A 25,567-nucleotide genomic window follows, 5' to 3' on the forward strand; every position below is an offset into this window, starting at 1 on the left:
GGTTTGGCTCAGTTTGGCTCGGTTTGGGCTCGGTTTGGCTCGGTTTGGGCTCGGTTTGGGCTCGGTTCGGGCTCGGTTTGGCTCGGTTTGGCTCAGTTTGGCTCGGTTTGGGCTCGGTTTGGCTCGGTTTGGCTCGGTTGGGCTCGGTTTGGCTCAGTTTGGCTCGGTTGGGCTCGGTTTGGCTCAGTTTGGCTCAGTTTGGCTCGGTTTGGCTCGGTTTGGGCTCCGTTTGGCTCGGTTTGGGCTCGGTTTGGGCTCGGTTCGGGCTCGGTTTGGGCTCGGTTCAGGCTCGGTTTGGCTGGGTTTGGCTCGGTTTGGCTCGGTTTGGCTCAGTTTGGGCTCGGTTTGGCTCGGTTTGGCTCAGTTTGGGGTTTTTGGTGTTCCCGCCTGCAGGGGACTCGGAGGAGGAGGACAGCGGCTTCCTGGAGGTCTCCGTGTCCGACGTGAGGCACCCCCCGCCCCAGCTGGGCCCCGCGCCCCAGGGGCTGAGCCCGCAGCAGGTCCGGCAGCGTTCCCGGGATCCCGGGATCGGGGCGTTCCTGGGATGGGGGCGTTCCCGGGATCCCGGGATCGGGGCGTTCCTGGGATGGGGGCGTTCCTGGGATCCTGGGATCGGGGCGTTCCTGGGATGGGGGCGTTCCTGGGATCCTGGGATCGGGGCCTTCCCGGGATCCTGGGATCGGGGCGTTCCCGGGATCGGGGCCTTCCCGGGATCCTGGGATCGGGGCGTTCCTGGGATGGGGGCGTTCCTGGGATCCTGGGATCGGGGCGTTCCCGGGATCGGGGCATTCCCAGGAACCTGGGATCAGGGCGTTCCTGGAATCGGGGCGTTCCTGGGATCTCCTGGGATCGGGGCATTCCCGGGATCGGGGCTTTCCCGGGATCAGGGCGTTCCCGGGATCCTGGGATCGGGGCGTTCCCGGGATCAGGGCGTTCCTGGGATCCTGGGATCAGGGCGTTCCTGGGATCTCCTGGGGATCGGGGCTTTCCTGGGATCCCTGAAGATCGAGGTGTTCCCGGGATCCCCAGGGATTGGGGCTTTCCTGGGAGCGGGGCGTTCCCGGGATCCTGGGATCAGGGCTTTCCTGGGATCTCCTGGGATCAGGGCGTTCCTGGGATCAGGGCTTTCCTGGGATCTCCTGGGATCGGGGCGTTCCTGGGATCAGGGCTTTCCTGGGATCTCCTGGGATCAGGGCGTTCCTGGGATCGGATCTCCCGGGGATCAGGGCTTTCCCGGGATCATGGAGGATCGAGGGTTTCCCAGGATCTCTGGGGACTGGGGCTTTCCTGGGATCCCTGGGAACTGGGGCTTTCCTGGGATCTCGGGGACTGGGGCTTTCCTGGGATCCCCAGGGATTGGGGCTTTCCTGGGATCGGGGCTTTCCTGGGATCTCTTGGGATGGGGGCTTTCCCAGGATCTCCTGATATTGGGGCTTTCCTGGGATCTCCTGTGATGGGGCCCTGCTTGGGATCTCTGGGATCAAGGCTTTCCTGGGATCTCCTGGGATTGGGGCTTTCTTGGGATTGGGATCGGGGCTTTACTGGGATTGGGATTGGGGCTTTCCTGGGATTAGGATTGAGGCTTTCCTGGGATTGGGACTGGGGTTTTCCTGGGATTGGGACTGGGGTTTTCCTGGGATTGGGATTGAGGTTTCCCTGGGATTGGGATTGAGGTTTTCCTGGGATTGGGATCAGGGTTTTCCTGGGATTGGGATTGGGGTTTTCCTGGGATTGGGATTGAGGTTTTCCTGGGATTGGGACTGGGGTTTTCCTGGGATTGGGATCGGGGCTTTCCTGGGATTGGGATTGGGGCTTTCCTGGGATTGGGATCGGGGCTTTCTTGGGATTGGGATTGAGGTTTTCCTGGGATTGGGATCGGGGCTTTCCCATGTTTGGGATCGTGGTGCTTTCCTGGGGGCTCCCGGTGTCCCCTGGGCCCTGTGATTGGGCAAGGAGGAAAGGCTGAGTCAGCAAAACCGGCACGGCTGAGTCAGCAAAACGGGCGCGGCTGAGTCAGCACTTCCGCAGGGCTGGGCTGGTTCCCTTTTCCTGGGATTTGGGCTTGGGGGATCACGGCTGAGCCCCACGGGCTGGGCCTGCCTCTCCCCTCTCCTGGGGTTTGGGATTTGGGGATCAGGGCTGTGCCTGCATTTCCCAATCCCGGGATTGGGGATTTTGGGATCAGGGCTGTGCCTGCACTTCCCTGATCCCAGGATTGGGGATTTTGGGATCAGGGCTGTGCCTGCTTTTCCCAATCCTGGGATTGGGGATTTTGGGATCAGAGTTGTGCCTGCCTTTGTGGATCCCAGGATTGGAGATTTTGGGATCAGAGCTGTGCCTGCTTTTCCCAGTCCTGGGATTGGGGATTTTGGGCTCAGGGCTGTGCCTGCACTTCCCTGATCCCAGGATTGGGGATTTTGGGATCAGGGCTGTGCCTGCATTTCCCTGATCCCAGGATTGGGATTTGTAGGATCACACCTCTGCCTGCACTTCCCTGATCCCGGGATTGGGGATTTTGGGATCAGGGCTGTGCCTGCCTTTCCCTAATCCTGGAAATCCGGGCTCTGGGATCAGGGCTGTGCCTGTATTTCTGGATCCCGGGATGGGGGATTTTGGGATCAGGGCTGTGCCTGCCTTTCCGGATCCGGGATGGGGATTCCGGGCTCAGGGCTGTGCCTGCCTTTCCCAATCCCGGGATTTGGGATTCCGGGCTCAGGCTCCCGTGCCCGCAGGTGCTCCGCCGGCACATCCTGGGCTCCATCGTGCAGAGCGAGCGCAGCTACGTGGACTCCCTGAGGCGCATCCTGCAGGTGGGGCCCGCCCGGGCTGCCCCGGCGCCGATCCCGGGATCCCGGCGCCGATCCCGGGATCCCAGCGCCGATCCCGGGATCCCAGCGCTGATCCCGGGATCCCGGCGCCGATCCCGGGATCCCAGCGCCAATCCCGGGATCCCAGCGCCGATCCCAGGATCCCGGCGCCGATCCCGGGATCCCAGCGCCGATCCCGGGATCCCGGCGCCAATCCTGGGATCCCAGCGCCGATCCCGGGATCCCGGCGCCGATCCCGGGATCCCAGCGCCGCCGTTCCCGCAGGATTACCGGGACCCGCTGCTGGAGATGGAGCCCAAGGTGCTGAGCGCCCGCAAGTGCCAGGTGGTGTTCTTCCGGCTCAGGGAGATCCTGCAGTGCCACTCCATGTTCCAGATCGCCCTGGCCTCCCGCGTGGCCGAGTGGGATTCCAACGAGAAGATCGGCGACCTCTTCGTGGCCTCGGTGCGGGGAAAACGGGAACGGCCCCGCAATCCTGCTGGGAGGCTGGCAAAAAGTGGGAACAGCCCCAAAATCCCACCAGGGGCCAGGCAAAAACTGGGAATGGCCCCAGAATCCCACCAGGGGCCTGGCAAAAATCAGGAATGGTCCCAGAATCCCACCAGGGGCCAGGCAAAAAGTGGGAATGGCCCCAAAATCCCACCAGGGGCCAGGCAAAAATCGGGAATGGCCCCAAAATCTCACCGGGGGCCTGGCAAAAAGTGGGAATGACCCCGAAATCCCATAAAGGAACAGGAGTGGCCCCAAATCCCACTGGTGTCCCAAGAAAAACTGGGACTGGCCCCCAAGTGCTGCTGCGATCCCAGCAAGAACTGGGAATTGCCACAAATCCCACCAGGGTCCCAGCAAAACCTGGGAATGGCCACAAATTCCACTGAGATCCCAACAAAAACTGAGAATGGCCACAGATCTTGCTGGGATCCCAGAAAAACCAGGAATGGCCACCAAAATCCCATAAAAAACCAGGAATGGCCACAAATCCTACTGGGATCCCAGTAAAAACTGGGAATGGCCACAAATCTTGCTGGGGTCCCAGCAAAAACTGGGAACAGCCCCCAAAATCCCTCTGGGATCAGAGATTGGGAATCACCCCCAAACCTCCCCTGGGGTCTCATAAAAAACCAGGAATGACCCCAAATCCTGCATAGATTCCAGCAAAAACTGGGAATGGCCACAAATCCCGATGGGATCCCAGCAAAAACTGGGAATGGCCACAAATCCCACTGGGATCCCAGCAAAAACTGGGAATGGCCCCGAAAATCCCATTAAAAAAACAGGAATGGCCACAAATTCCACTTGGATCCCAGCAAAAACTGGGAATGGCCCCCAAAATCCCATTAAAAAAACAGGAATGGCCACAAATCCCACTGGGATCCCAGCAAAAACTGGGAATGGCCACAAATCCCACTGGGATCCTAGCAAAAACCAAGAATGGCCACAAATCCTGGTGGGATCCCAGCAAAAACTGGGAATGGCCACAAATCCCGATGGGATCCCAGCGGAAACTGGGAATGGCCCCAAAAATCCCATTAAAAAAACAGGAATTGCCACAAATCCCACTTGGATCCCAGCAAAAACTGGGAATGGCCCCCAAAATCCCTCTGGGATCAGAGATTTGGAATCTCCCCTAAATGCCCCTGGAATCTCCTCAAAAACCTGGAGGTGCCCCCAGACCTCCCCAAAGATTGGGAATCTTGCCCCAAAACCCCTCTGGGATCGGAGACAGGGAATCACTGCCGGACCTCCCCGAGATCCCATCCAAACCTGAGAATCGGGAATCGCCCCAGAATCCCCCTGGGATCCCACCAGGGATGGGTGGAGCGATGGAGCCCAAACTAGGACAGCCCCAGCGCCCCAGACTTTGCCCACCCCGTTTTTTGGAAGCTCCACCTGATTTTGGGAAGCCCCACCCCATTTTTTGGGAAGCCCCATCCCATTTTTTGGGAAGCCCCACCCCATTCTTTAGGAAGCTTCACCCATTTTTTGGGAAGCCCCATCCCATTTTTTGGGAAGCCCCATCCCATTCTTTAGGAAGCCCCACACGATTTTTGGAAGCCACACCCAGGTTTTGGATGCTCCACCTGATTTTTGGAAGCCCCACCCCATTTTTTGGGAAGCCCCACCCCATTTTTTGGGAAGCCCCACCCCATTTTTTGGGAAGCCCCACGCCATTCCCGCTCTCCCGTCCTCTCCCAGTTCTCCAAGCCCATGGTGCTGGACTTGAGACCTCACTCAGTCAGAAGAAAAACCGGGAATCGACCCCAAACATCCCTTGGGATCCCACCAGGGATGGGAGGAGGATTGGAGTGATGGGACACCCCCAGCACTTCACCCACCCCGTGTTTTGGGAAGCCCCACCCAATTTTTGGAAGCCACACCCAATTTTTGGAAGCCACACTCATTTTTGGAAGCCACACTCATTTTTGGAAGCTCCACCCAGTTTTTGGGAAGCCCCACCCCATTTTTTAGGAAGCCCCACACGATTTTTGGGAAGCCCCAACCAGGTTTTGGAAGCTCCACCTGATTTTTGGAAGCCCCACCCCATTTTTGGGAAGCCCCACCCCATTTTTTGGGAAGCCCCACGCCATTCCCGCTCTCCCATCCTCTCCCAGTTCTCCAAGTCCATGGTGCTGGACGTCTACAGCGACTACGTCAACAACTTCACGGCGGCCATGTCCCTGATCAAGAAGGCCTGTCTGACCAAACCCGCCTTCCTGGACTTCCTCAAGGTCAGCGCGGCCCCTCCGGGCTCGGCTTTTCCCAAAATTCCCGTTTTTTGGTGGCGTTTCCCCAAAACCCCCGTCACCGTGGCCTTTCCCCCGCGGCAGAAGCGGCAGATGGCCAGCGCCGACCGCGTCACGCTCTACGGGCTGATGGTGAAGCCCATCCAGAGGTTCCCCCAGTTCATCCTCCTCCTGCAGGTGAGAGCGGGGAGAGGCTCTGGAGGACATCAGGGAGGTTCTGGAGGACATCTGGGAGGTTCTGGAGGACATCTGGGAGGTTCTGGAGAAGGTTTTGGGGAGCTTTGGGAGGAGGTTTTAGAGAAGGTTTTTGGGAGCTTTTGAAGAATGTTCTGGAGAAGGTTTGGGGGAGCTTCTGGAGGATGGTTTTGGGAGGTTCTGGAGAAGGTTTTGGGGAGCATTCAGAGGAAGTTTTTGGGAAGTTCTGAAGAAGGTTTGGGGGAGCATTCAGAGGAAGTTTTTGGGAAGTTCTGGAGATGGTCCAGAGGAGGTTCTGGAGGAGGTTTTTGGGAGTTTCTGGAGAAGGTTTTGGGGAGCTTCTGGAGAAGGTTTTTGGGAGGCTCTGGAGGAGGTTTTGGGGAGGCTCTGGAAAAGGACTGGGGAGGTTCTGGAGAAAGGTTTTGAGGAGGTTCTGGAGAAGGTTTGGGAGAGCTTTTGGAGAAGGTTTTGGGAAGTTCTGGAGGAGGTTTTGGGGAGTTTTTGGAGGAGGTTTTTGGGAGGTTCTGGAGGAGGTTTTGGGAGGCTCTGGAAAAGGACTGGGGAGGTTCTGGAGAAAAGTTTTGAGGAGGTTCTGGAGAAGGTTTTTGGGAGGTTCTTTAGGAGGTTTTGGGAAGCCTTTGGAGGAGTTTTTTGAGAGGTTCTGGAGAAGGTTTTGGGCAAGTTTACAGAGATTTTGGAGAAAGTTTTTTGGGAGGTTCTGGAGAAGGTTTTTGGGAGGTTCTGGAGAAGCACCCTTCTGGGAGGTTCTGGAGAAGGTTTTTGGGAGGTTCTGGAGAAGCACCCTTCTGGGAGGTTCTGGAGAAGGTTTTTGGGAGGTTCTGGAGAAAGTTTTTGGGAGGTTCTGGAGAAGGTTTTTGGGAGGTTCTGGAGAAAGTTTTTGGGAGGTTCTGGAGAAGGTTTTTGGGAGGTTCTGGAGAAGCACCTTTTTGGGAGCTGCAGGACAGGGACACCCTTTGGAGTGACCACCCTGGTTGGATGTTTGGATCCACCCAAGGATCATCCTCCAACCCTCAGCGTTGGAGGCTCCGTGAGCGTTGCCGTGGCGGTTCCTCAGGGCCACGCCCGGTGTTTCCGTGTCCCAGGACATGCTGAAGAACACCCCGCGCGGCCACGCCGACCGCCTGTCCCTGCAGCTGGCGCTGACCGAGCTGGAGACGCTGGCCGAGAAGCTCAACGAGCAGAAGCGCTTGGCCGACCAGGTGGCCGAGATGCAGCAGCTCAGCAAGAGCATCAGCGACCGCAGCAGCTTCAACAAGGTGGGGGCTCCTCGTCACCCTCGTCCTCATCCTCATCCTCACCTCATCTTCCTCGTTCTCCTTTTCTTCATCCTTATTTTCATCCTCATCATCCTTGTCCTCCTTGTCCTCCTTCTTGTTCTCGTCCTCCTCGTCCTCCTCCTCGTCCTTCTCATCCTCGTCTTCCTTGTCCTCCACCTCATTTTCTTTCCTCCTTTTCTTCATCCTCCTCGTCCTCCTCCTCGTTCTCCTCCTTGTCTTCCTCTCCTCCTCGTCTTCTTCTCCTCCTCGTCTTCTTCTCCTCCTCGTCCTCATCCTCCTCATCCTCCTCCTCCTCCTCATCCTCCTCATCCTCCTCCTTGTCCTCCTTGTCCCTCTCCTCCTCCTCGTCCTCCTCCTCGTCTTCCTCCTCATCCTCCTTGTCCTCCTCCTCGTCTTCCTCTCCTCCTCGTCTTCTTCTCCTCCTTGTCTTCTTCTCCTCCTCGTCCTCATCCTCCTCATCCTCCTCATCCTCCTCATCCTCCTCCTCATCCTCCTCATCCTCCTCCTTGACCTCCTTGTCCTCCTCCTCCTCCTCCTCCTCCTCCTCCTCGTCTTCCTCCTCCTCCTCCTTGTCCTCCTCCTCGTCTTCTTCTCCTCCTCGTCCTCCTCCTCCTCCTCCTCCTCGTCCTCCTGCTCCTCCTCCTTCTCATCCTCCTCATCCTCCTCATCCTCCTCCTCCTTGTCCTTCTCCTCGTCCTCCTCTCCTCCTCGTCTTCCTCTCCTCCTCCTCCTCCTCCTCGTCCTCCTCCTCCTCCTCATCTTCCTCCTCCTCATCCCCCTCCTCCTCCTCTTCCTTGTTCTCCACCTCATTTTCTTCATTCTACTTTTCTTCATCCTCCTCCTCCTCCTCCTCCTCCTCCTCATCTTCCTTGTCCTCCACCCCATCCCCATCCTCAGCGGGGTTTGGAGCTGCTGGGTGGGGTTTGTGGTCCCTCTCCACATCTTCGGGTTTTTTGGGAAGCAGGATCCCGGTTAGGTCCCAGCAGATCCGAGCCTTGAAGGTGGAATTTGGGAATTCCTCCCCAGGGATCTGCTGGGTTTGGATTTGGAGCTCCCGCTCCATGTCAGGGTGTCTCCATGTTCTGGAGGAGGTTTGGGAGCTTTTGGAGTTTTGGGAAGTTCTGGAGGTTTTTGGGAGTTCCTGGAGAAGGTTTGGGAGCTTTTGAAAAAAGTTTGGGAGGATCTGGAGAAGGTTTTTGGGAGAATCTGGAGATGATTTTTGGGAGGATCTGGAGAAGGTTTTGGGAGGATCTGGAGAAGGTTTTGGGGAGGATCTGGAGGTTCTGGGAGGTTCTGGAGAAGGTTTTGGGGAGGATCTGGAGGTTCTGGGAGGTTCTGGAGAAGGTTTTGGGGAGGATCTGCAGAAGGTTTTGGGAGGTTCTGGAGAAGGTTTTTGGGAGGATCTGGAGGAGTTTTTTGGGGAGGATCTGGAGAAGGTTTTTGGGAGAATCTGGAGATGATTTTTGGGAGGATCTGGAGAAGGTTTTGGGAGGATCTGGAGATGATTATTGGGAGGATCTGGGGAAAGTTTTGGGAAGGATCTGGAGAAGATTTTGGGGAGGATCTGCAGAAGGTTTTAGGAGGTTCTGGAGAAGGTTTTTTTGAGCTTGTGGAGAAGTTCTGGGGAGCAGTGGAGAAGCTTTGGAGACGTTCTTGAGAAAGTTTTTGGGAGGTTCTGGAGAAGGTTTTGGGAGGCTTAGGACCTTCTGGAGAAGCTTTATATTTTGGCGATGCTGGGAATTGGCGACTCCGGCTCCGTGGTGAGCCTGGCTGCTCCGGGGTGGCGTCTCCAGCCTGGAGTGACCACCTGGGGGTTGTCCTGCAGCTGCTGAGCTCGGGGCAGCGGCAGCTGCTGCTGTGCGAGACGCTGACCGAGACGGTGTACGGGGACCGCGGGCAGCTGCTCAAGTCCAAGGAGAGGAAGGTGTTCCTGCTCAGCGACCTCCTGGTCTGCGCCAACGTCAACTTCAAGTACGTGTTGGGTGCCTCCTGACCCAGGACCCTCGGGAGACCTCCTCATCCTCATCCTCATCCTCATCCTCGTCCTCGTCCTCGTCCTCATCCTTGTCCTTGTCCTCGTCCTCGTCCTTGTCCTCGTCCTTGTCCTTGTCCTTGTCCTCATCCTTGTCCTCATCCTCATCCTCTTCTTCTTCCTCTTCCTATTCCTCTTCCTCATCCTCTTCCTCATCCTCATCCTCGTCCTCATCCTCATCCTTGTCCTTGTCCTCGTCCTCGTCCTCGTCCTTGTCCTCGTCCTTGTTCTCGTCCTCGTCCTCTTCTTCTTCCTCTTCCTATTCCTCTTCCTCATCCTCGTCCTCGTCCTCATCCTCATCCTCTTCCTCTTCCTCATCCACTTCCTCATCCTTATCCTCTTCCTCTTCCTCTTCCTCTTCCTCTTCCTCTTCCTCATCCTCATCCTCATCCTCATCCTCATCCTCATCACCCTTGCCTTCCTCCTCCTCATCCTTGATTTCCTCCTCCTCCTCCTTCCCATCCTCCTCGTCCTCCTCCTTGTCCTCCTTGTCCTCCTCATCCTCATTTTTGGGGGGAATCCTGTCCAGTTTGGGGTTTTGGGGGGGATCCCATTGAGTTTGGGCTGTTTGGGAGAATTCCCGTTGAGTTTGGGGTGCCGGGGAGGGGATCCCATCGAGTTTGGGGTTTTTTGGGGGGAATCCCGTCCAGTTTGGGGTTTTGGGGGGAGTTACCCATTGAATTTGGGGTTTTGGGGGGAATCCCATCGAGTTTGGGGTTTTGGGGGGGGAATCCCATTGAACTCAGGGTGTTTGGGAGAATTCCCATCCAGTTTGGGGTTTTGGGGGAATCCCATCCAGTTTGGGGTGTTCGGGAGAATTCCCATTGAGTTTGGGGTTTTGGGGGGAATCCCATTGAATTCAGGGTGTTTGGGAGAGTTCCCATCACTTTTGGGGTTTTGGGGGGGAAGGTTCCCCATTGAGTTTGGGTTTTTTGGGGGGAATCCCATCCATTTTGGGGTTTTGGGGGGAATCCCATTGAATTTAGAGTGTTTGGGAGAGTTCCCATTGAGTTTGGGGTTTTGAGGGGGGAGGTTCCCCATTGAATTTGGGTTTTTTGGGGGTCATCCCATCCAGATTGGGGTTTTTGGGGAGGTTCCCCATTGAGTTTGGGATTTTTGGGGGGCTTGCCATCATGTTTGAGGCTTTTGGGGGGGAACCCCATCAAATTTGAGAGTTTCAGGTGAATCCCATTGAGTTTGAGGTTTTAGGGGGGAATCTCATCCAGTTTGGGATTTTTGGGGGAAATCCCATCAAGTCTTGGATTTTTGGTGAGAATCCCAATGAGTTTGGGGTTTTTTTGAGATTTCACATGGAGTTTGGGGTTTCTGGGGGGAATCCCATCCAGTTTGGGGTTTTTGGGGAGGTTCCCCATTGAGTTTGAGGTTTTGGGGGGAACCTCATCCAGTTTGGGATTTTTGGGGGAAATCCCATCAAGTCTAGAGTTTTTGGTGAGAATCCCAATGAGTTTGGGGTTTTTTTTGAGAATTCCCATGCAGTTTGGGGTTTTTGAGGGGAATCCCATGCAGTTTGGGGTTTTTTTTGGGAAATCCCATCGAGTTTGGGGTTTACCTGCCCACCTTCAACCCGTGTCCCTCCCTGGTGCTGTGGGGTCCGGGAATGGGGCGGAGTTGGCGGAATTCGACGGCGCCAAGCGGGAAAACTTCCCCAAATCCCACTGAAATTCCCCAAATCCCACTGAAATTCCCCAAATCCCACTGAAATTCCCCAAATCCCACTGAATCCCTCCTTTTCCCCCTCTCCAGGCCAGTGCCTGCCGGGTAGGTGCCGGGCGTGCTGTGCTGTGTCGTGTGCCCCACCTCTGGGGGTTCCTGCACGGTGTGGGGGGCTCGGCTTGCGGGGACGCCTTTTCTGGGGGAAAATCCGTGGGTTTTGGGAAAATCAGGGATTTTCTTGACCTGGAATTCTTGCCTAGGCAGAGCCCAGCTGGAAATCGGCAGCCCCACATTTGGGGGTTCCTGCACGGTGTGGGACAGTACACGTATTTTTTTGGGGGTGGAAAAACCAGGGTTTGTCTTTTTTTGGGGGGAGGAAAATCTGGGAATTTTGGGAAAATCTGGGATTTTCTTGACCTGGAATTCTTGCCTTGGCAGAGGCCAGCTGGAAATCAGTGGCCTCACATTTCGGGGTTCCTGCATGGTGTGGGGTGCTCAGCTTGCAGTCCACATATTTTTTTGGGAAAAAAAGGGGTGGATTTTTTTTTTTTTTTGGTGAGGGGGAGGAAATCCAGGGATTTGGGAAAATCTGGGATTTTCCTGATCTTCCCGTGGCAGAGGCCAGCTGGAAATCAGCAGCCCCACATTTGGGGGTTCCTGCCGGGGAAAAACCAGAGGTGTCTTTTTGGGGGAGCAAGGGGTGAAAATCGGTGAATTTTGGAAAAATCGGGATTTTCTTGACCCGGAATGCTTGCCGTGGCAGGGGCCAGCTGGAAATCAGCAGCCTGGTGCCCCTGGGCCCCAGGTACGTGCTGAAGTGGAGCACGGCGCTGCCGCAGGTGCAGGTGGTGGAGGTGGGCCAGGAGAGCGGCGCCGGCGACAAGGACGGAGCCGCGGCCAACGCCGGCAGCCGCCGGCACGTGCCCGCCGGCCCCGCCACGCACAGTGAGCCCGGGGCTGGGGGCGAGGGGGGATTTGGGGGTTTGGGGGGTTTGGGGGGTCTGGGGGGTTTGGGGGATTTGGGGGGTCTGGGGGGTCTGGGGGGTTTGGGGGGTTTGGGGGGTTTGGAGGGTTTGGGGGGTTTGGGGGATTTGGGGAGTTTGGGGGATTGTAGGGGATTTAGGGGGATTTGGGGGGGATTGGGGGGTTTGGGGGGTTTGGGGGATTTAGGGGGTTTTGGGGGTTTGGGGGGTTTGGGGGATTGGGGGGGTTTGGGGGGTTTGGGGGGTTGTAGGGGATTTGGGGGGTTTGGGGGGTTTGGAGGGTTTGGGGGGTTTGGGGGATTGTAGGGGATTTAGGGGGTTTGGGGGGATTGGGGGGTTTGGGGGATTGGGGGGTTTGGGGGATTTGGGGGGCTTGGGGGGTTTGGGGATTTGGGGATTTCCAACACCGGCACGCGCCCGCCGGCCCGGCCACACGCAGTGAGCCCGGGGCTGGGGGTGAGGGGGTCTGGGGGGTTTGGGGGGTCTGGGGGGTTTGGGGAGTTTGGGGGGTTTGAGGAGTTTGGGGGGTTTGGGGATTTCCAACGCCGGCACGCGCCCACCGGCCCGGCCGTGCACGGTGAGCTCCAGGGGCTGGGGGGTTTGGGGGGATTTGGGGTTTGAGAGGGTTTAGAGGATTTGGAGGATTTGGGGGCTTGTAGGGGATTTGGGGGTTTTGGGGTTTTTTTAGGGGATTTGGGGGATTTCCAACTCCGGCACTTGCCGGCACGCACCCTCCGGCGTGGCCGCACACAGTGAGCGCCGGGGCTGGAGGATTTGGGGGTTTGGGGTTTGAGGGGGATTTGGGGGGTTTAGGGGATTTGGAGGGTTTAGGGGATTTGGGGGGTTGTAGGGGATTTGGGGGATTTGGGTTTTTTTTAAGGAATTTGGGGTGTTTAGGGGATTTGGGGATTTCCAACACCGGCACGCGCCCGCCGGCCCGGCCGCGCACAGTGAGCCCGGGGCTGGGGGGTTTGGGGGTTTGGGTTAGGGTTAGGGGGGTTTAGGGGATTTGGGGGGTTTTAGGGGATTTGGAGGTTATTTGGGGTGTTGTAGGGGATTCGGGGGGTTTGGGGAGTTTTGGGGGATTTGGGGAATTTTGGAGGATTTGGGGAGTTTTAGGGGATTTGGGTTTTTTTGATTGATTTGGGGTGTTTTAGTGGATTTTGGGAGTTATAGGGGATTTGGGGGACTTGGGAAGTTTTGGGGGATTTGGGGAGTTTTAGGGGATTTGGGTGGTTTTAGCAGATTTGGGGAGTTTTAGGGGATTTGGGGAATTTCAGGGGATTTTGGGGGGTTTTAGGGGATTTCATCTTTCCGAGGGGTAATGAAGTCATGGACGCAGCACTCAGGGCCTCATTCTGGGTGGGAGAACCTCCCTGGGCTGGGATTTGGGGGGGTTTTAGAGGATTTGGGGGGTTTTAGGGGATTTGGGGAATTTTAGGGGATTTGGGGGGTTTTAGGGGATTTGGGGGGTTTTAGGGGATTTGGGGAGTTTTAGGGGATTTGGGGAATTTTAGGGGATTTGGGGGGTTTTAGGGGATTCGGGGAATTTTAGGGGATTTGGGGAATTTTAGGGGATTTGGGGGGTTTTAGGGGATTTGGGGGGTTTTAGGGGATTTGGGGAATTTTAGGGGATTTGGGGGGTTTTAGGGGATTTGGGGAATTTTAGGGGATTTGGGGAATTTTAGGGGATTTGGGGGGTTTTAGGGGATTTGGGGGGTTTTAGGGGATTTCGTTGCTCTGATGGGTGATGGAGTCATGGACGCAGCACTCGGGGCCTCATTCCTGGTGGGAGAACCTCCCTGGGCTGGGATTTGGGGTGTTGAAGGGGATTTGGGGTGTTGATTTGAGTTTTTTTAGGGGATTTAGGGAATTTTAGAGGATTTGGGGGTTTTAGGGGATTTCACCGTTCTGGGAGGTGGTCAGGGCCTCCTTCCTGCTGGGGTGACCCTGGTGGGCTGCGATTTCGGGGATTTCTCCTCTCTGGGGCTCAGCACCCACGGAGCCCGTCCCTGCCCCCGCCGGCGCTGGCTCGGGGCCCCGTGTGCCCGAAATCCCGAAATCCCGCTTTTTGCCCCCAAAGATAAGGTCTACCTGGGCCCCCCGCGGCTCTTCCAGGAGCTGCAGGACCTGCAGAAGGACCTGGCGGTGGTGGAGCAGATCACGCTGCTCGTCAGCACCCTGCACGGCACCTACCAGGTACCGCCCGCGCCGGCGGATCGGGGATCGGGATCCGGGATCCGGGATCTGGGATCCGGGATCCGGGCTGGTCCCGGCTCTGAGGGAGGCTCCCGACCTTCTCCAGAACCTGAACATGACGGTGGCCCAGGACTGGTGCCTGGCCCTGCAGAGGATGATGAAGGTCAAGGAGGAGGAGATCCACTCGGCCAACAAGTGCCGCCTGCGGCTGCTGCTGCCCGGGAAACCCGACAAGTGAGCCGGGAGCCGCGGGGAGGAGGAGGAGGAGGAGGAGGAGGAAGGGGAGGAGGAAGAAGATGGCGAGGAGGAAGAGGAAGAGAAGGGTGAGGGAGAGGGGGAAGATGTGGAAGATGAGGGAGAAGAGGAGGAGCAGGATGAAGATCATGAGGTAGAAGAGGATGAGGAAGAGGAGAACAGTGGGGCATGAGGAGGATGATGGGGATGAGGATGAAGATGAGGAGGATGGGGATGAGGAAGGGGAGGGGGAGGAGGAGAAGGAGGAAGAAGTTGGGGAAGAGGAAGAGGAGGATGAGGGAGAGGGGGAGGGGGAAGATGTGGAGGATGAGGGGAAGGATGAGGAAGAAGAGGAGCAGGATGAAGAGCAGGATGAAGATCATGAGGAAGAAGAGGATGAGGAAGAGGAGGAGGAGAACAATGGGGATGAGGAGGATGATTGTGTTGAGGATGAAGATGAGGAGGAGGATGATTGTGTGGAGGATGAAGATGAGGATGATGAAGATGAGGAGGAGGAGAATGATGGGAGTTAACGATGAGGAGGAGGACAAAGATGGGTTGAGGATGATAACGAGGATGGGGATGAGGACAAAGATGAGGAGGAGGATGATGGGGGTGAGGATGAAGATGAGGAGGAGGATGGTGAAGATGAGGAGGAGGAGAATGATGGGAGTTAACGATGAGGAGGAGGATGATGGGGTGAGGATGAAGATGAAGAGGTGGATGATAACAATGATAACAGGAGTAAGGCTGAAGATGAGGAGGATGATGGGGATGAGGATGAAGATGAGGAGGAGGGTGAGGATGAAGATCATAATGATGAGGAGGACGAAGATGGGGATGAGGATGAGGAGGAGGATAATGGGGATGAGGATGAAGATGAAGATGAGGAGGATGATGGGGGTGACGATAACGACGATGAGGAGGATGGGGAGGAGGAGGATGGAGGCGAGGCTGAAGGTGAGGAGGAGGATGGGGATGGGGAGGAGGAGGATGATGGGGTGAGGATGAAGATGAGGAGGACGAAGATGGGGAGGAGGATGATAACAATGACAATGGGAGTAAGGCTGAAGATGAGGAGGAGGATGGGGATGACGATAACGACGATGAGGAGGAAGATGGGGAGGAAGTGGATGGTGGTGGCGAGGCTGAAGGTGAGGAGGAGGATGAGGAGGAGGATGGGGAGGAGGAGGATGGTGGTGAGGCTGAAGGTGAGGATGAGGATGGAGATGAGGAGGATGGTGGTGAGGCTGAAGGTGAGGATGAGGATGGAGATGAGGAGGAGGATGGCGGCGAGGCTGAAGGTGAGGATGAGGATGGAGATGAGGAGGATGGTGGTGAGGCTGAAGGTGAGGATGAGGATGGGGATGAGGAGGATGGCAGTGAGGCTGAAGGTGAGGAGGAGGATGAGGATGGAGATGAGGAGGATGGCGGCGAGGCTGAAGGTGAGGAGGAGGATGGAGATGAGGAGGATGGCGGCGAGGCTGAAGGTGAGGATGAGGATGGAGATGAGGAAGATGGCGGCGAGGCTGAAGGTGAGGATGAGGATGGGGATGAGGAGGATGGTGGTGAGGCTGAAGGTGAGGATGAGGATGGGGATGAGGAGGATGGCAGTGAGGCTGAAGGTGAGGAGGATGAGGATGGAGATGAGGAGGAGGATGGCGGCGAGGCTGAAGGCCGCCGTGTCCCGCAGGTCCGGCCGCCCCATCAGCGTCATGGTGGTGTTCATCACGCCCAGCCCCCTGAGCAAGATCTGCTGGGTGAACCGGCTGCACCTGGCCAAGATGGGCCTGCGTGAGTGCCCTGCTCCGGGACCGGCGGGACGAGCGGGGTGGAGGTCCTCCAGGAGTCTGGGGGGCTTTGGGGAACCTTGTGGAGAAGGTTCGGGAATTCTCGGAGAAGGTCTGGAGGTTCTGGAGAAGGTTTTGGGGAGGTTCTTGAGAAGGTTTGGATGGTTTTTGGAGAAGGTTTTGGGGAGGTTCTGGAGAAGGTTTGGGAATTTTCGGTGAAGGTTTTTGGGAGGTCCTGGAGAAGGTTTGGAAGGTTTTTGGAGAAGGTTTGGGAAACTTTGGGGAATGTTGGAGAGGTTCTTGGGGCTTGGGGAGGTCCTGCAGGAGCTCTGGGAGGCTTTGGGGAAGCTTGTGGAGAAGGTTTGGGAATTTTCGGAGAAGGTCGGGAGGTTCTGGAGAAGGTTTTGGGGAGGTTCTTGAGAAGGTTTGGAAGGTTTTTGGAGACGGTTTGGGAAAGTTTGGGGAATGTTGGAGAGGTTCTTGGGGCTTGGGGAGGTCCTCCAGGAGTCTGGGGGGCTTTGGGGAGCCTTGTGGAGAAGGTTTGGGAATTTTCGGAGAAGGTCGGGAGGTTCTGGAGAAGGTTTTGGGAAGGTTCTTGAGAAGGTTTGGATGGTTTTTGGAGAAGGTTTTGGGGAGGTTCTGGAGAAGGTTTGGAAGGTTTTTGGAGATGGTTTGGGAAAGTTTGGGGAATGCTGAGGAGGTTCTTGGGGTTTGGGGAGGTTCTGGGGAAGGTTTGGAAGGTTTTTGGAGAAGGTTTGGGAAAGTTTGGGGAATGTTGGGGAGGTTCTTGGGGTTTGGGGAGGTTCTGGAGAAGCTCTGGGAGGCTTTGGGGAAGCTTGTGGAGAAGGTTCGGGAATTCTCGGAGAAGGTCTGGAGGTTCTGGAGAAGGTTTTGGGGAGGTTCTTGAGAAGGTTTGGATGGTTTTTGGAGAAGGTTTTGGGGAGGTTCTGGAGAAGGTTTTGGGGAGGTTCCTGAGAAGGTTTGGATGGTTTTTGGAGAAGGTTTTTGGGAGGTTCTGGAGAAGGTTTGGAAGGTTTTTGGAGATGGTTTGGGAAAGTTTGGGGAATGTTGGGGAGGTTCTTGGGGTTTGGGGAGGTTCTGGAGGTTTTTGGAATTTTCGGTGAAGGTTTTGGGGAGGTTCTGGAGAAGGTTTGGAAGGTTTTTGGAGACGGTTTGGGAAAGTTTGGGGAATGTTGGGGAGGTTCTTGGGGTTTCAGGAAGTTCTGGAGAAGGTTTTGGGGAGGTTCTTGAGAAGGTTTGGATGGTTTTTGGAGAAGGTTTTGGGGAGGTTCTTGAGAAGGTTTGGGAATTCTCGGAGAAGGTCGGGAGGCTTTGGGGAAGCTTGTGGAGAAGGTTTGGGAATTTTTGGAGACAGTCAAGAGGTTCTGGAGAAGGTTTTGGGGAGGTTCTGGAAAGGGTTTGGGAAATTTTGGGGAATGCTGAGGAGGTTCTTGGGGTTTGGGGAGGTCCTGGGGAAGGTTTGGAAGGTTTTTGGAGAAGGTTTGGGAAAGTTTGGGGAATGTTGGGGAGGTTCTTGGGGTTTGGGGAGGTTCTGGAGAAGCTCTGGGAGGCTTTGGGGAAGCTTGTGGAGAAGGTTTGGGAATTCTCGGAGACAGTCAAGAGGTTCTGGAGAAGGTTTTGGGGAGGTTCTGGAAAGGGTTTGGGAAAGTTTGGGGAATGCTGAGGAGGTTCTTGGGGTTTGGGGAGGTTCTGGAGAAGGTTTGGAAGGTTTTTGGAGAAGGTTTGGGGAATGTTGGGGAGGTTCTTGGGCTTTCAGGAAGTTCTGGAGAAGGTTTTGGGGAGGTTCTTGAGAAGGTTTGGGAGGCTTTGGTGGAAGCTTGTGGAGAAGGTTTCGGGGAGGTTCTTCAGAAAGTTTTGGGGAGGTTCTGGAGAAGGTTTGGAAGGTTTTTGGAGAAGGTTTGGGAAAGTTTGGGGAATGTTGGGGAGGTTCTTGGGGTTTCAGGAAGTTCTGGAGAAGGTTTTGGGGAGGTTCTGGAGAAGGTTTGGGAGGCTTTGGGGAAGCTTGTGGAGAAGGTTTCGGGGAGGTTCTGGAGAAGGTTTTGGGGAGGTTCTTGAGAAGGTTTGGAAGGTTTTTGGAGAAGGTTTGGGAAAGTTTGGGGAATGTTGGGGAGGTTCTTGGGGTTTCAGGAAGTTCTGGAGAAGGTTTTGGGGAGGTTCCTGAGAAGCTCTGGGAGACTTTGGGGAAGCTTGTGGAGAAGGTTTGGGAATTTTTGGAGAAGGTTTTGGGGAGGTTCTTGAGAAGGTTTGGAAGGTTTTTGGAGAAGGTTTGGGGAATGTTGGGAAGGTTCTCGGGGTTTCAGGAAGTTCTGGAGAAGGTTTTGGGGAGGTTCTGGAGAAGGTTTGGGAGGCTTTGGGGAAGCTTGTGGAGAAGGTTTCGGGGAGGTTCTTCAGAAAGTTTTGGGGAGGTTCTTGAAAAGGTTGGAAGGTTTTTGGAGAAGGTTTGGGAAGTTTGGGGAATGTTGGGAAAAAAATCTGGAATTTCTGTGGAGCACTAGGCTGGAATCTTCGGGGATTCTCCAGTTTTTAACACTTCAGGTTTGGTTTTCCCCATTTTTTTTAATCTGGGATAATCCCATTTTTTCCACCCATTTTTTAAAAAATCTGGGATAATCCCATTTTTTCCCCCATTTTTTATGAAATCTAGGATAATCCCGTTTGGTTTTTCCCATTTTAAAAAAATTTGGGATAATCCCATTTTATTTTCCACATTTTTAAAAAAATCTGGGATAATACCATTTCCTTTTTCCCATTTTTTTATGAAATCTGGGATAATCCTGTTTGCTCTTCCTTATTTTTTTGAAATCTGGGATAGTCCTGTTTGCTTTTCCCCATTTTTTATGAAATCTGGGATAATCCCTTTTTTTCACCCATTTTTAAAAAAACCTGGGATAATCCCATTTTCTTGTCCCCATTTTTTATGAAATCTGGGATAATCCAGTTTGCTCTTCCCTATATGTTTGAAATCTGGGGTAGTCCTGTTTGCTTTTCACTTTTTTCCTTAAATGTGCTATAATCCCATTTTTTTTCCCCATTTTTTAAAAGACGTGAGATAATCCTGATTGCTTTTCCCTATTTTTTTGGAAATCCGGGATAATCCCATATCCACGAGCCAAAACCCACTCCCCATCCCAGCCTGATACGAGGGAACGCCTTAAAATGGGATTTTTTTTTCCCGTAAATTTGTTTTTTTTTGGGATTTTTCCCCTCTCCACGCTGCAATAATTCTGAGAAGGGGACGAGGCACGTCCCGAATCCATGGAAAACGGGGATTGGGATGGGGGTGATCCCGGTTTTCCGCAGGGGAGGAGAACCAGCCGGGCTGGCTCTGCCCCGACGAGGACACCAAGAGCCGAGCTCCCTTCTGCTGCCCCGTCCTGTGCTGCCACATTCCAGCCTTCTCCTCCAAAGCCTTGGATCTGCAGGTGAGAGCCGGGAAAACCCCGGAGTGCCGGCCCGGACGGGATGGGAACACCAGATCCGGCCGGGAAAGGCACAAATCCTGTTCCTGAGGGGATGGAAACCCCAAATCCAGCTGGGAAAAGCACAAATCCCATTCCTGAGGGGATGGAAAATCCCAGATCCATGTGGGAAAGGCACAAAGTCCAACCTAGAGGGGATGGAAAACCCCAAATCCGTCTGGGAAAGGCACGAATCCCATTCCTGAGGGGATGGAAAATCCCAAATCCAGCTGGGAAAAGCACAGATCCCACTGGGAGGGGATGGAAAACCCCAAATCCAGCTGGGAAAGGCACAAATCCTGTTCCTGAGGGGATGGAAAATCCCAAATCCAGCTGGGAAAAGCACAAATCCCACCCTGGAGGGGATGGAACATCCCAAATCCGGCTGGGAAAAGCAGGGTTGATTTGGGTTCTCCATCTCCTTTTCCTTGATATCCGGGATTTTGGGGTGGAAAAGCACAAATCCCATGGCGGAGGGGCTGGGAAAGGCGGGATTGGGTCATTCCAAGGGCAGGTTGGGATTGGCAGCGGGATCCTGAATTTTGGGATTCCCACTCATCCCGTGCTCATTTTGGGACAAAAATATGCACAAATGCCACGGTGGAGGGGCTGGGAAAGGCGGGATTGGGTCATTCCAAGGGAAGGTTGGGATTGGCAGCGGGATCCGGTGCCAGTCCCGGGTCTGGGCTCGCGCAGCTCGGCGCCGCCGTGCATCCCATGCACATTTTGGGACAATTTGGTTTCTCCATCCTCTTCCCCTGTGATCCATGATTTTTTGGGGTGGAAAAGCACAAATCCCATGGTGGAGGGGCTGGGAAAGGCGGGATTGGGGCATTCCAAGGGCAGGTTGGGATTGGCAGCCGGATCCGGTGCCAGTCCCGGGTCTGGGCTCCCAGCTCGGCGCCGCCGTGCACAACCCCGTGCGCTCCTCGCTGCTGGGCTGCGCCGCCGTCAGCACCTCCCTGCCCCAGGGCTTCCTCTGGGTGAGCACGGACCCGGGATTGGGATTGGGATTGGGATTGGGATTATCAGGGGTTGGGATTGGGATTGGGATTGGGGTTGGGGTTATCAGGGGTTTGTGGGTTGGGGTTGGGATTGGGATTCGGGGTTGGGGATTGGGGTTGGGGTTTGGGGTTTGGGATTGGGATTGGGGTTTGGGGTTTGGGGTTTGGGATTGGGATTGGGGTTTGGGATTGGGATTGGGTTTGGGATTGGGGTTATCGGAGGTTTGGGGGTTGGGATTGGGATTCGGGGTTGGGGATTGTGGTTGGGGTTTGGGGTTTGGGGTTTGGGGTTTGGGATTGGGGTTTGGGATTGGGGTTTGGGGATTGTGGTTATCTGGGGTTTGCGATTGGGGTCTGGGGTTATCTGGGGTTTGGGGTTATCTGGGGTTTGGGGTTTGGGATTTGGGGTTTGGAGTTTGGGATTGGGGTTTGGGGTTTGAGTTCTGGGGTTATCTGGGGTTTGGGGTTTGGGGTTTGGGATTTGGAGTCTGGGGTTATCTGGGGTTTGCAGTCTGGGGTTATTTGGGGTTTGGGGTTATTTGGGGTTTGGAGTTTGGGGTTATCTGGGGTCTGGGATTTGGGGTATTAGGTTTGGGATTATCTGGGGTTTGGGGTTATCTGGGGTGTGGGATTCAGGGTTATTTGAGTTTCGGGTTTGGGGTTATATGGGATTTGGGATTTGGGGTTTGGGATTTGGGCTTTGAGTTCAGGGGTTATTTGGAGTTTGGGATGTGGGTTCTGGGGTTATCTGGGGTTTGGGGTTATATGGGGTTTTGGATTTGGGCTTTGGGATTTGGGGTTTGGGGTCATCTGGGGTTTGGGATTTGGCATTTGGGATTTGGGATTTGGGATTATCTGGGGTTTGGGGTTATTTGGGATTTGGGGTTATATGGGTTTAGAGTTTGGGGTTTGGGATTTGGGGTTATTTTAGATTTGGAGTTTGGGGTTATTTGGGTTTTGGGGTTGTTTGGGGTTTGGAGTTTGGGGATTGGGATTTGGGGTTATCTGGGGTTTGGGATTTGGGGTTTGGGGTTGTTTGGGATTTGGGATGGTTTGGGGTTATCTGGGGTTTGGGGTTATTTGAGGTTTGGGGTTGTTTGGGGTTTGGGGCTGTTTGGGATTTGGGGTTTGGGAATTGGGGTTTGGAGTTATTTGGGATTTGGGGTTATTTGGGATTTGGGGAGGCTCTGGCTGGAATCCCGGGATGCTCATTCCTGGTTTTCCTGCCCTACAGGTGGGAGGGGGGCAGGATGGGGTGGGGGGCAGGTGGAGATCTCTGGGGTTTGGGATGATTTGGGGTTTGGGATGATTTGGGGTTTGGGATGATTTGGGATTTGGGATGATTTGGGGTTTGGGATGATTTGGGGTTTGGGATGATTTGGGATTTGGGATGATTTGGGATTTGGGATGGCTCTGCTGGGATCCCGGGACGCTCATTCCCGCTTTTCCCGTTTTCCTGCAGGTGGGAGGGGGGCAGGAGGGGGCGGGGGGGCAGGTGGAGATCTTCTCCCTGAACCGCTCCGTGCCCCGAACCGTCAAATCCTTCCCGGTGCCGGCCCCGGTGCTGTGCATGGAATTCATCCCGGAGCCGCAGGCCGAGGATCCCGCGGGGCCGGGAACGGGCCCGGAGCCGACCCCCAGCGCCCCCCAGCCCGCGGTGTGCCTGGGGCTGCAGGACGGGAGGTGAGATCCCGGATCCCAGCCCCGATCCCGGATCCCAGCCCCGATCCCGGATCCCAGCCCCGATCCCGGATCCCAGCCCCGATCCCGAGTGCCAGCCCCGATCCCGGATCCCAGCCCCGATCCCAAATCCCAGCTCCCATCTGAATCCCATCCCAAGTCCCAGCTCTGATCCCAAATCCCAGCCCCAATTCCAAATCCTGCAGTGCAGGGCTGATCCCAATGGTCCCGATCCCGTTCTCTCCCCACGCTCCAGGGCCGATCCCAATCCGTATCCCAGTCCTGCTCTCTCCCCATGCTCCAGGGCTGATTCCAATGATCCCGATCCTGTTCTCTCCCTGTGCTCCGGGGCCGATTCCAATGATCCCAATCCCATTCTCTCCCTGTGCTCCGGGGCTGATCCCGATGATCCCGATCTCCCGATCCCGTTCTCTCCCCACGCTCCGGGGCTGGTCCTGATGATCCCGATCCCGTTCTCTCCCCACGCTCCGGGGCCGATTCCAATGATCCCAATCCCGTTCTCTCCCCACGCTCCGGGGCCGATTCCAATGATCCCAATCCCGTTTTCTCCCCACGCTCTGGGGCCGATTCCAATGATCCCGATCCCGTTCTCTCCCCACGCTCTGGGACTGATTCAAATGATCCCGATCCCGTTCTCTCCCCACGTTCCGGGGCCGATTCCAATGATCCCGATCCCGTTCTCTCCCCACGCTCCGGGGCCGATCCCGCTCCCGATCCCGTTCTCTCCCCACGCTCCGGGGCCGATCCCGCTCCCGATCCCGCGGATCCCGATCCGGCGATGCGGTGCCGACGGCGCCGTGCGGGTCCCGCAGCGTGCTGGTGTTCGGGGCGGTGGCGGCGGGGACGCCGGTGCTGCAGCGCTGCCGCGTGCCGGGCGCGGCGCCCGTGCTGAGCCTGCGGAGCAGCCGCGCGTTCCTGCTGGCCGGGCTGCAGGACGGCAGCGTGGCCGCCTTCCCCCGCACCCCCGGTGAGCACAACCCCGGAACGGGATTCGCCCCGCGGGGTATCCCGCTGGCACTGGGATCCATCCCCCTTTGGGAACAATTCCTGTTTAGGATATCCCGCTGGCACTGGGATCCATCCAGCCCCTTTGGGAACAATTCCTGTTTAGGATATCCCGCTGGCACTGGGATCCATCCAGCCCCTTTGGGAACAATTCCTGTTTAGGATATCCCGCTGGCACTGGGATCCATCCAGCCCCTTAGGGAACAATTCCTGTTTAGGATATCCCGCTGGCACTGGGATCCATCCAGCCCCTTTGGGAACAATTCCTGTTTAGGATATCCCGCTGGCACTGGGATCCATCCCCCTTTGGGAACAATTCCTGTTTAGGATATCCTGCTGGGACTGGGATCAATCCCCCTTAGGATATCCTGCTGGCACTGGGATCCATCCCCATTTAGGATAAATCCCCCTTTAGGATATCCCATTGGGATTGGAATGGATTCCGTTTAGGATAAATCCCCATTTAGGATATCCCATTGGGACTGGGATCAATCCCCATTTAGGATATCCCATTGGGATTGGAATGGATTCCGTTTAGGATAAATCCCCATTTAGGATAATCCATTGGGATTGGGATCAATCCCCATTTAGGATAAACCCCCATTTAGGATAATCCATTGGGATTGGGATCAATCCCCATTTAGGATATCCCATCAGGATGAATCCATATTTAGGATATCCTGTTGGGACTGGGATAAATCCCCATTTAGAATATCCCACTGGGATAAGTCCTGTTTAGGATATCCCATTGGGATAAATCCCCTTTTAGGATATCCCATCTGGATAAATTCATATTTAGGATCCAAATTTAGGCTCTTCCATTGGGATGAATCCATATTTAGGATCTGTATTTAGGATATCCCCTTGGGATTGGGATAAATTCCCATTTAGGATGTTCCCTGTGGATAAATCCCATTTAGGATAAATCCCCATTTTTCCTTTGTTTTCCCAATTTTTCCCCTTTCCCCAGAGCAGGGAAATCCCATTTTCCCGTGGTGGATCCCAACAAACTCATTTTGGGGGAAAACCTTGGGGAAATGGTCATGGAGAGGGGCTGCTGCAAGATCCAGGGTGGGATCACGAGGAATGGGAATTTTTGCCTTCCCAAAATTCCCAGTGTTGGGGCTGGAAATGGCATTGGTCCCCTCCAACCCCCCCAGGCGGAAAATTCCCTTTATTCCCGGGATTTTGGGGTAATTTTCCCGGGATTTGGCTCAGGCTGAGGTCCCATCCTGCTGAGGTGCCATTCCCCGTTCTGCAGGAATTCCTGGCTTGGGAAATTCCCCGTTTTCATCCCTGGGGGGGTTGGGAAGAGCCGGGAATCCTGCGGGATTTTCGGGCACGATTCCGGGTTGTCTCCAGGAAAAGCAGCACCTGGCTCAATCCCGAATCCCCCTGAATGTGGATTTTTGGGATTGTGCCCGTCCCCTTTCCCAAATGATGGAAGCGCTGGGAGCCAATTAAAGGGATTTAATTAATTTGAATTGATTGAACAGCAGCCACGGGGGGGAGTTCTTAACCTCATCCCGATTTCTTGGGAGGAATGAGCTTCCCTGGAATCGCTCCTTTTCCCTGGAAATTGGGGTTTGCTGGGAGCAGGGCTTGGAGCATCCAAAGGCTCCAAAGTCCTGGGATCCGAGGGTTTGGGTACAAAAACATGGATTGGGAATAAAAAGAAGGAAAGTGCTGATGGATCGGAGCTGCTCCCAGATGGATTGGCCTGGAGTGGAGCAAATCCATTAAATAAAAGGGAATTTGGGCTTTTCCAAGGAGCCCTCAGGGTGGAGATGGCCGCTCCTTCCCTGCTCCAGTGCAGTGGGAAAAGGGAATTTTGGGAATGTTGGGAAGTGGGAATGACCCTGTGGGGCACAGCTGCACCTGGATCTTCCCAGCTCTGCTAAGTTCCCTGTTTTCCCTGGTATCCCATTCCATGTGGGCTCAGCATTCCCTGTTTTCCCTGGTATCCCATTCCGTGTGTGCTCAGCATTCCTTGTTTTCGCTGGTATCCCATTCCATGTGTGCTCAGCATTCCCTGTTTTCCCTGGTATCCCATTCCATGTGGGCTCAGCATTCCCTGTTTTCCCTGGTATCCCATTCCATGTGTGCTCAGCATTCCCTGTTTTCCCTGTTATCCTGTTCCATGTGGGCTCAGCATTCCCTGTTTTCCCTGGTATCCCATTCCATGTGTGCTCAGCATTCCCTGTTTTCCCTGTTATTCCCTCTTGTTATCCCATTCCCTGTTACTCTGTGCCATTATCCTGTTCCATGTTTTCTCGTTCCCTGTTATCCCATTCCTGACCCCGTTCCCGTGATCCCATTCCAGAGGGCCTGTGGGACACGGGCTGGGTGCGGATGGGGTCGGGGCCCTTCCCTGACCCCATTCCTGACCCCATTCCCGTGA

The 25,567-nt window shown here is 55.3% G+C and overlaps 1 protein-coding gene and 1 long non-coding RNA gene across 16 annotated transcripts in view; both read left to right on the plus strand.

Moving 5' to 3' along the window:
- The window catches only part of ARHGEF10L (Rho guanine nucleotide exchange factor 10 like), a 55,686-nt gene that overhangs the window by 23,747 nt on the left and 6,372 nt on the right, over positions 1–25,567 (plus strand). For all 7 annotated transcript variants that reach the window (XM_085559000.1, XM_085559001.1, XM_085559005.1 and 4 more), the window contains 15 exons: positions 394–500; positions 2,733–2,810; positions 3,093–3,272; positions 5,441–5,557; positions 5,657–5,749; positions 6,871–7,044; positions 8,891–9,036; positions 11,535–11,716; positions 13,838–13,953; positions 14,060–14,187; positions 15,881–15,981; positions 19,299–19,420; positions 20,353–20,439; positions 21,923–22,143; positions 22,974–23,128. In XM_085559000.1, the coding sequence (XP_085415126.1) occupies positions 394–500; positions 2,733–2,810; positions 3,093–3,272; positions 5,441–5,557; positions 5,657–5,749; positions 6,871–7,044; positions 8,891–9,036; positions 11,535–11,716; positions 13,838–13,953; positions 14,060–14,187; positions 15,881–15,981; positions 19,299–19,420; positions 20,353–20,439; positions 21,923–22,143; positions 22,974–23,128 (2,007 nt within the window). The remainder of the gene's footprint in view (positions 1–393; positions 501–2,732; positions 2,811–3,092; positions 3,273–5,440; positions 5,558–5,656; positions 5,750–6,870; positions 7,045–8,890; positions 9,037–11,534; positions 11,717–13,837; positions 13,954–14,059; positions 14,188–15,880; positions 15,982–19,298; positions 19,421–20,352; positions 20,440–21,922; positions 22,144–22,973; positions 23,129–25,567) is intronic.
- LOC146765678 (uncharacterized) lies at positions 15,988–19,291 on the plus strand. 9 transcript variants are annotated; one of them, XR_014949809.1, is made up of 3 exons: positions 15,988–16,696; positions 16,854–18,140; positions 18,314–19,291. It is a non-coding gene; the product is annotated as an uncharacterized LOC146765678 (long non-coding RNA). The 9 variants fall into 9 exon arrangements; XR_014949814.1 differs by having other exon boundaries at positions 16,854–17,696; positions 17,770–19,291; XR_014949808.1 differs by having other exon boundaries at positions 16,854–17,277; positions 17,456–19,291.

The sequence above is a fragment of the Lonchura striata genome, chromosome 21 (assembly GCF_050655825.1).
Source record: "Lonchura striata isolate lonStrDom1 chromosome 21, ASM5065582v1, whole genome shotgun sequence".
Taxonomy (NCBI): domain Eukaryota; kingdom Metazoa; phylum Chordata; class Aves; order Passeriformes; family Estrildidae; genus Lonchura; species Lonchura striata.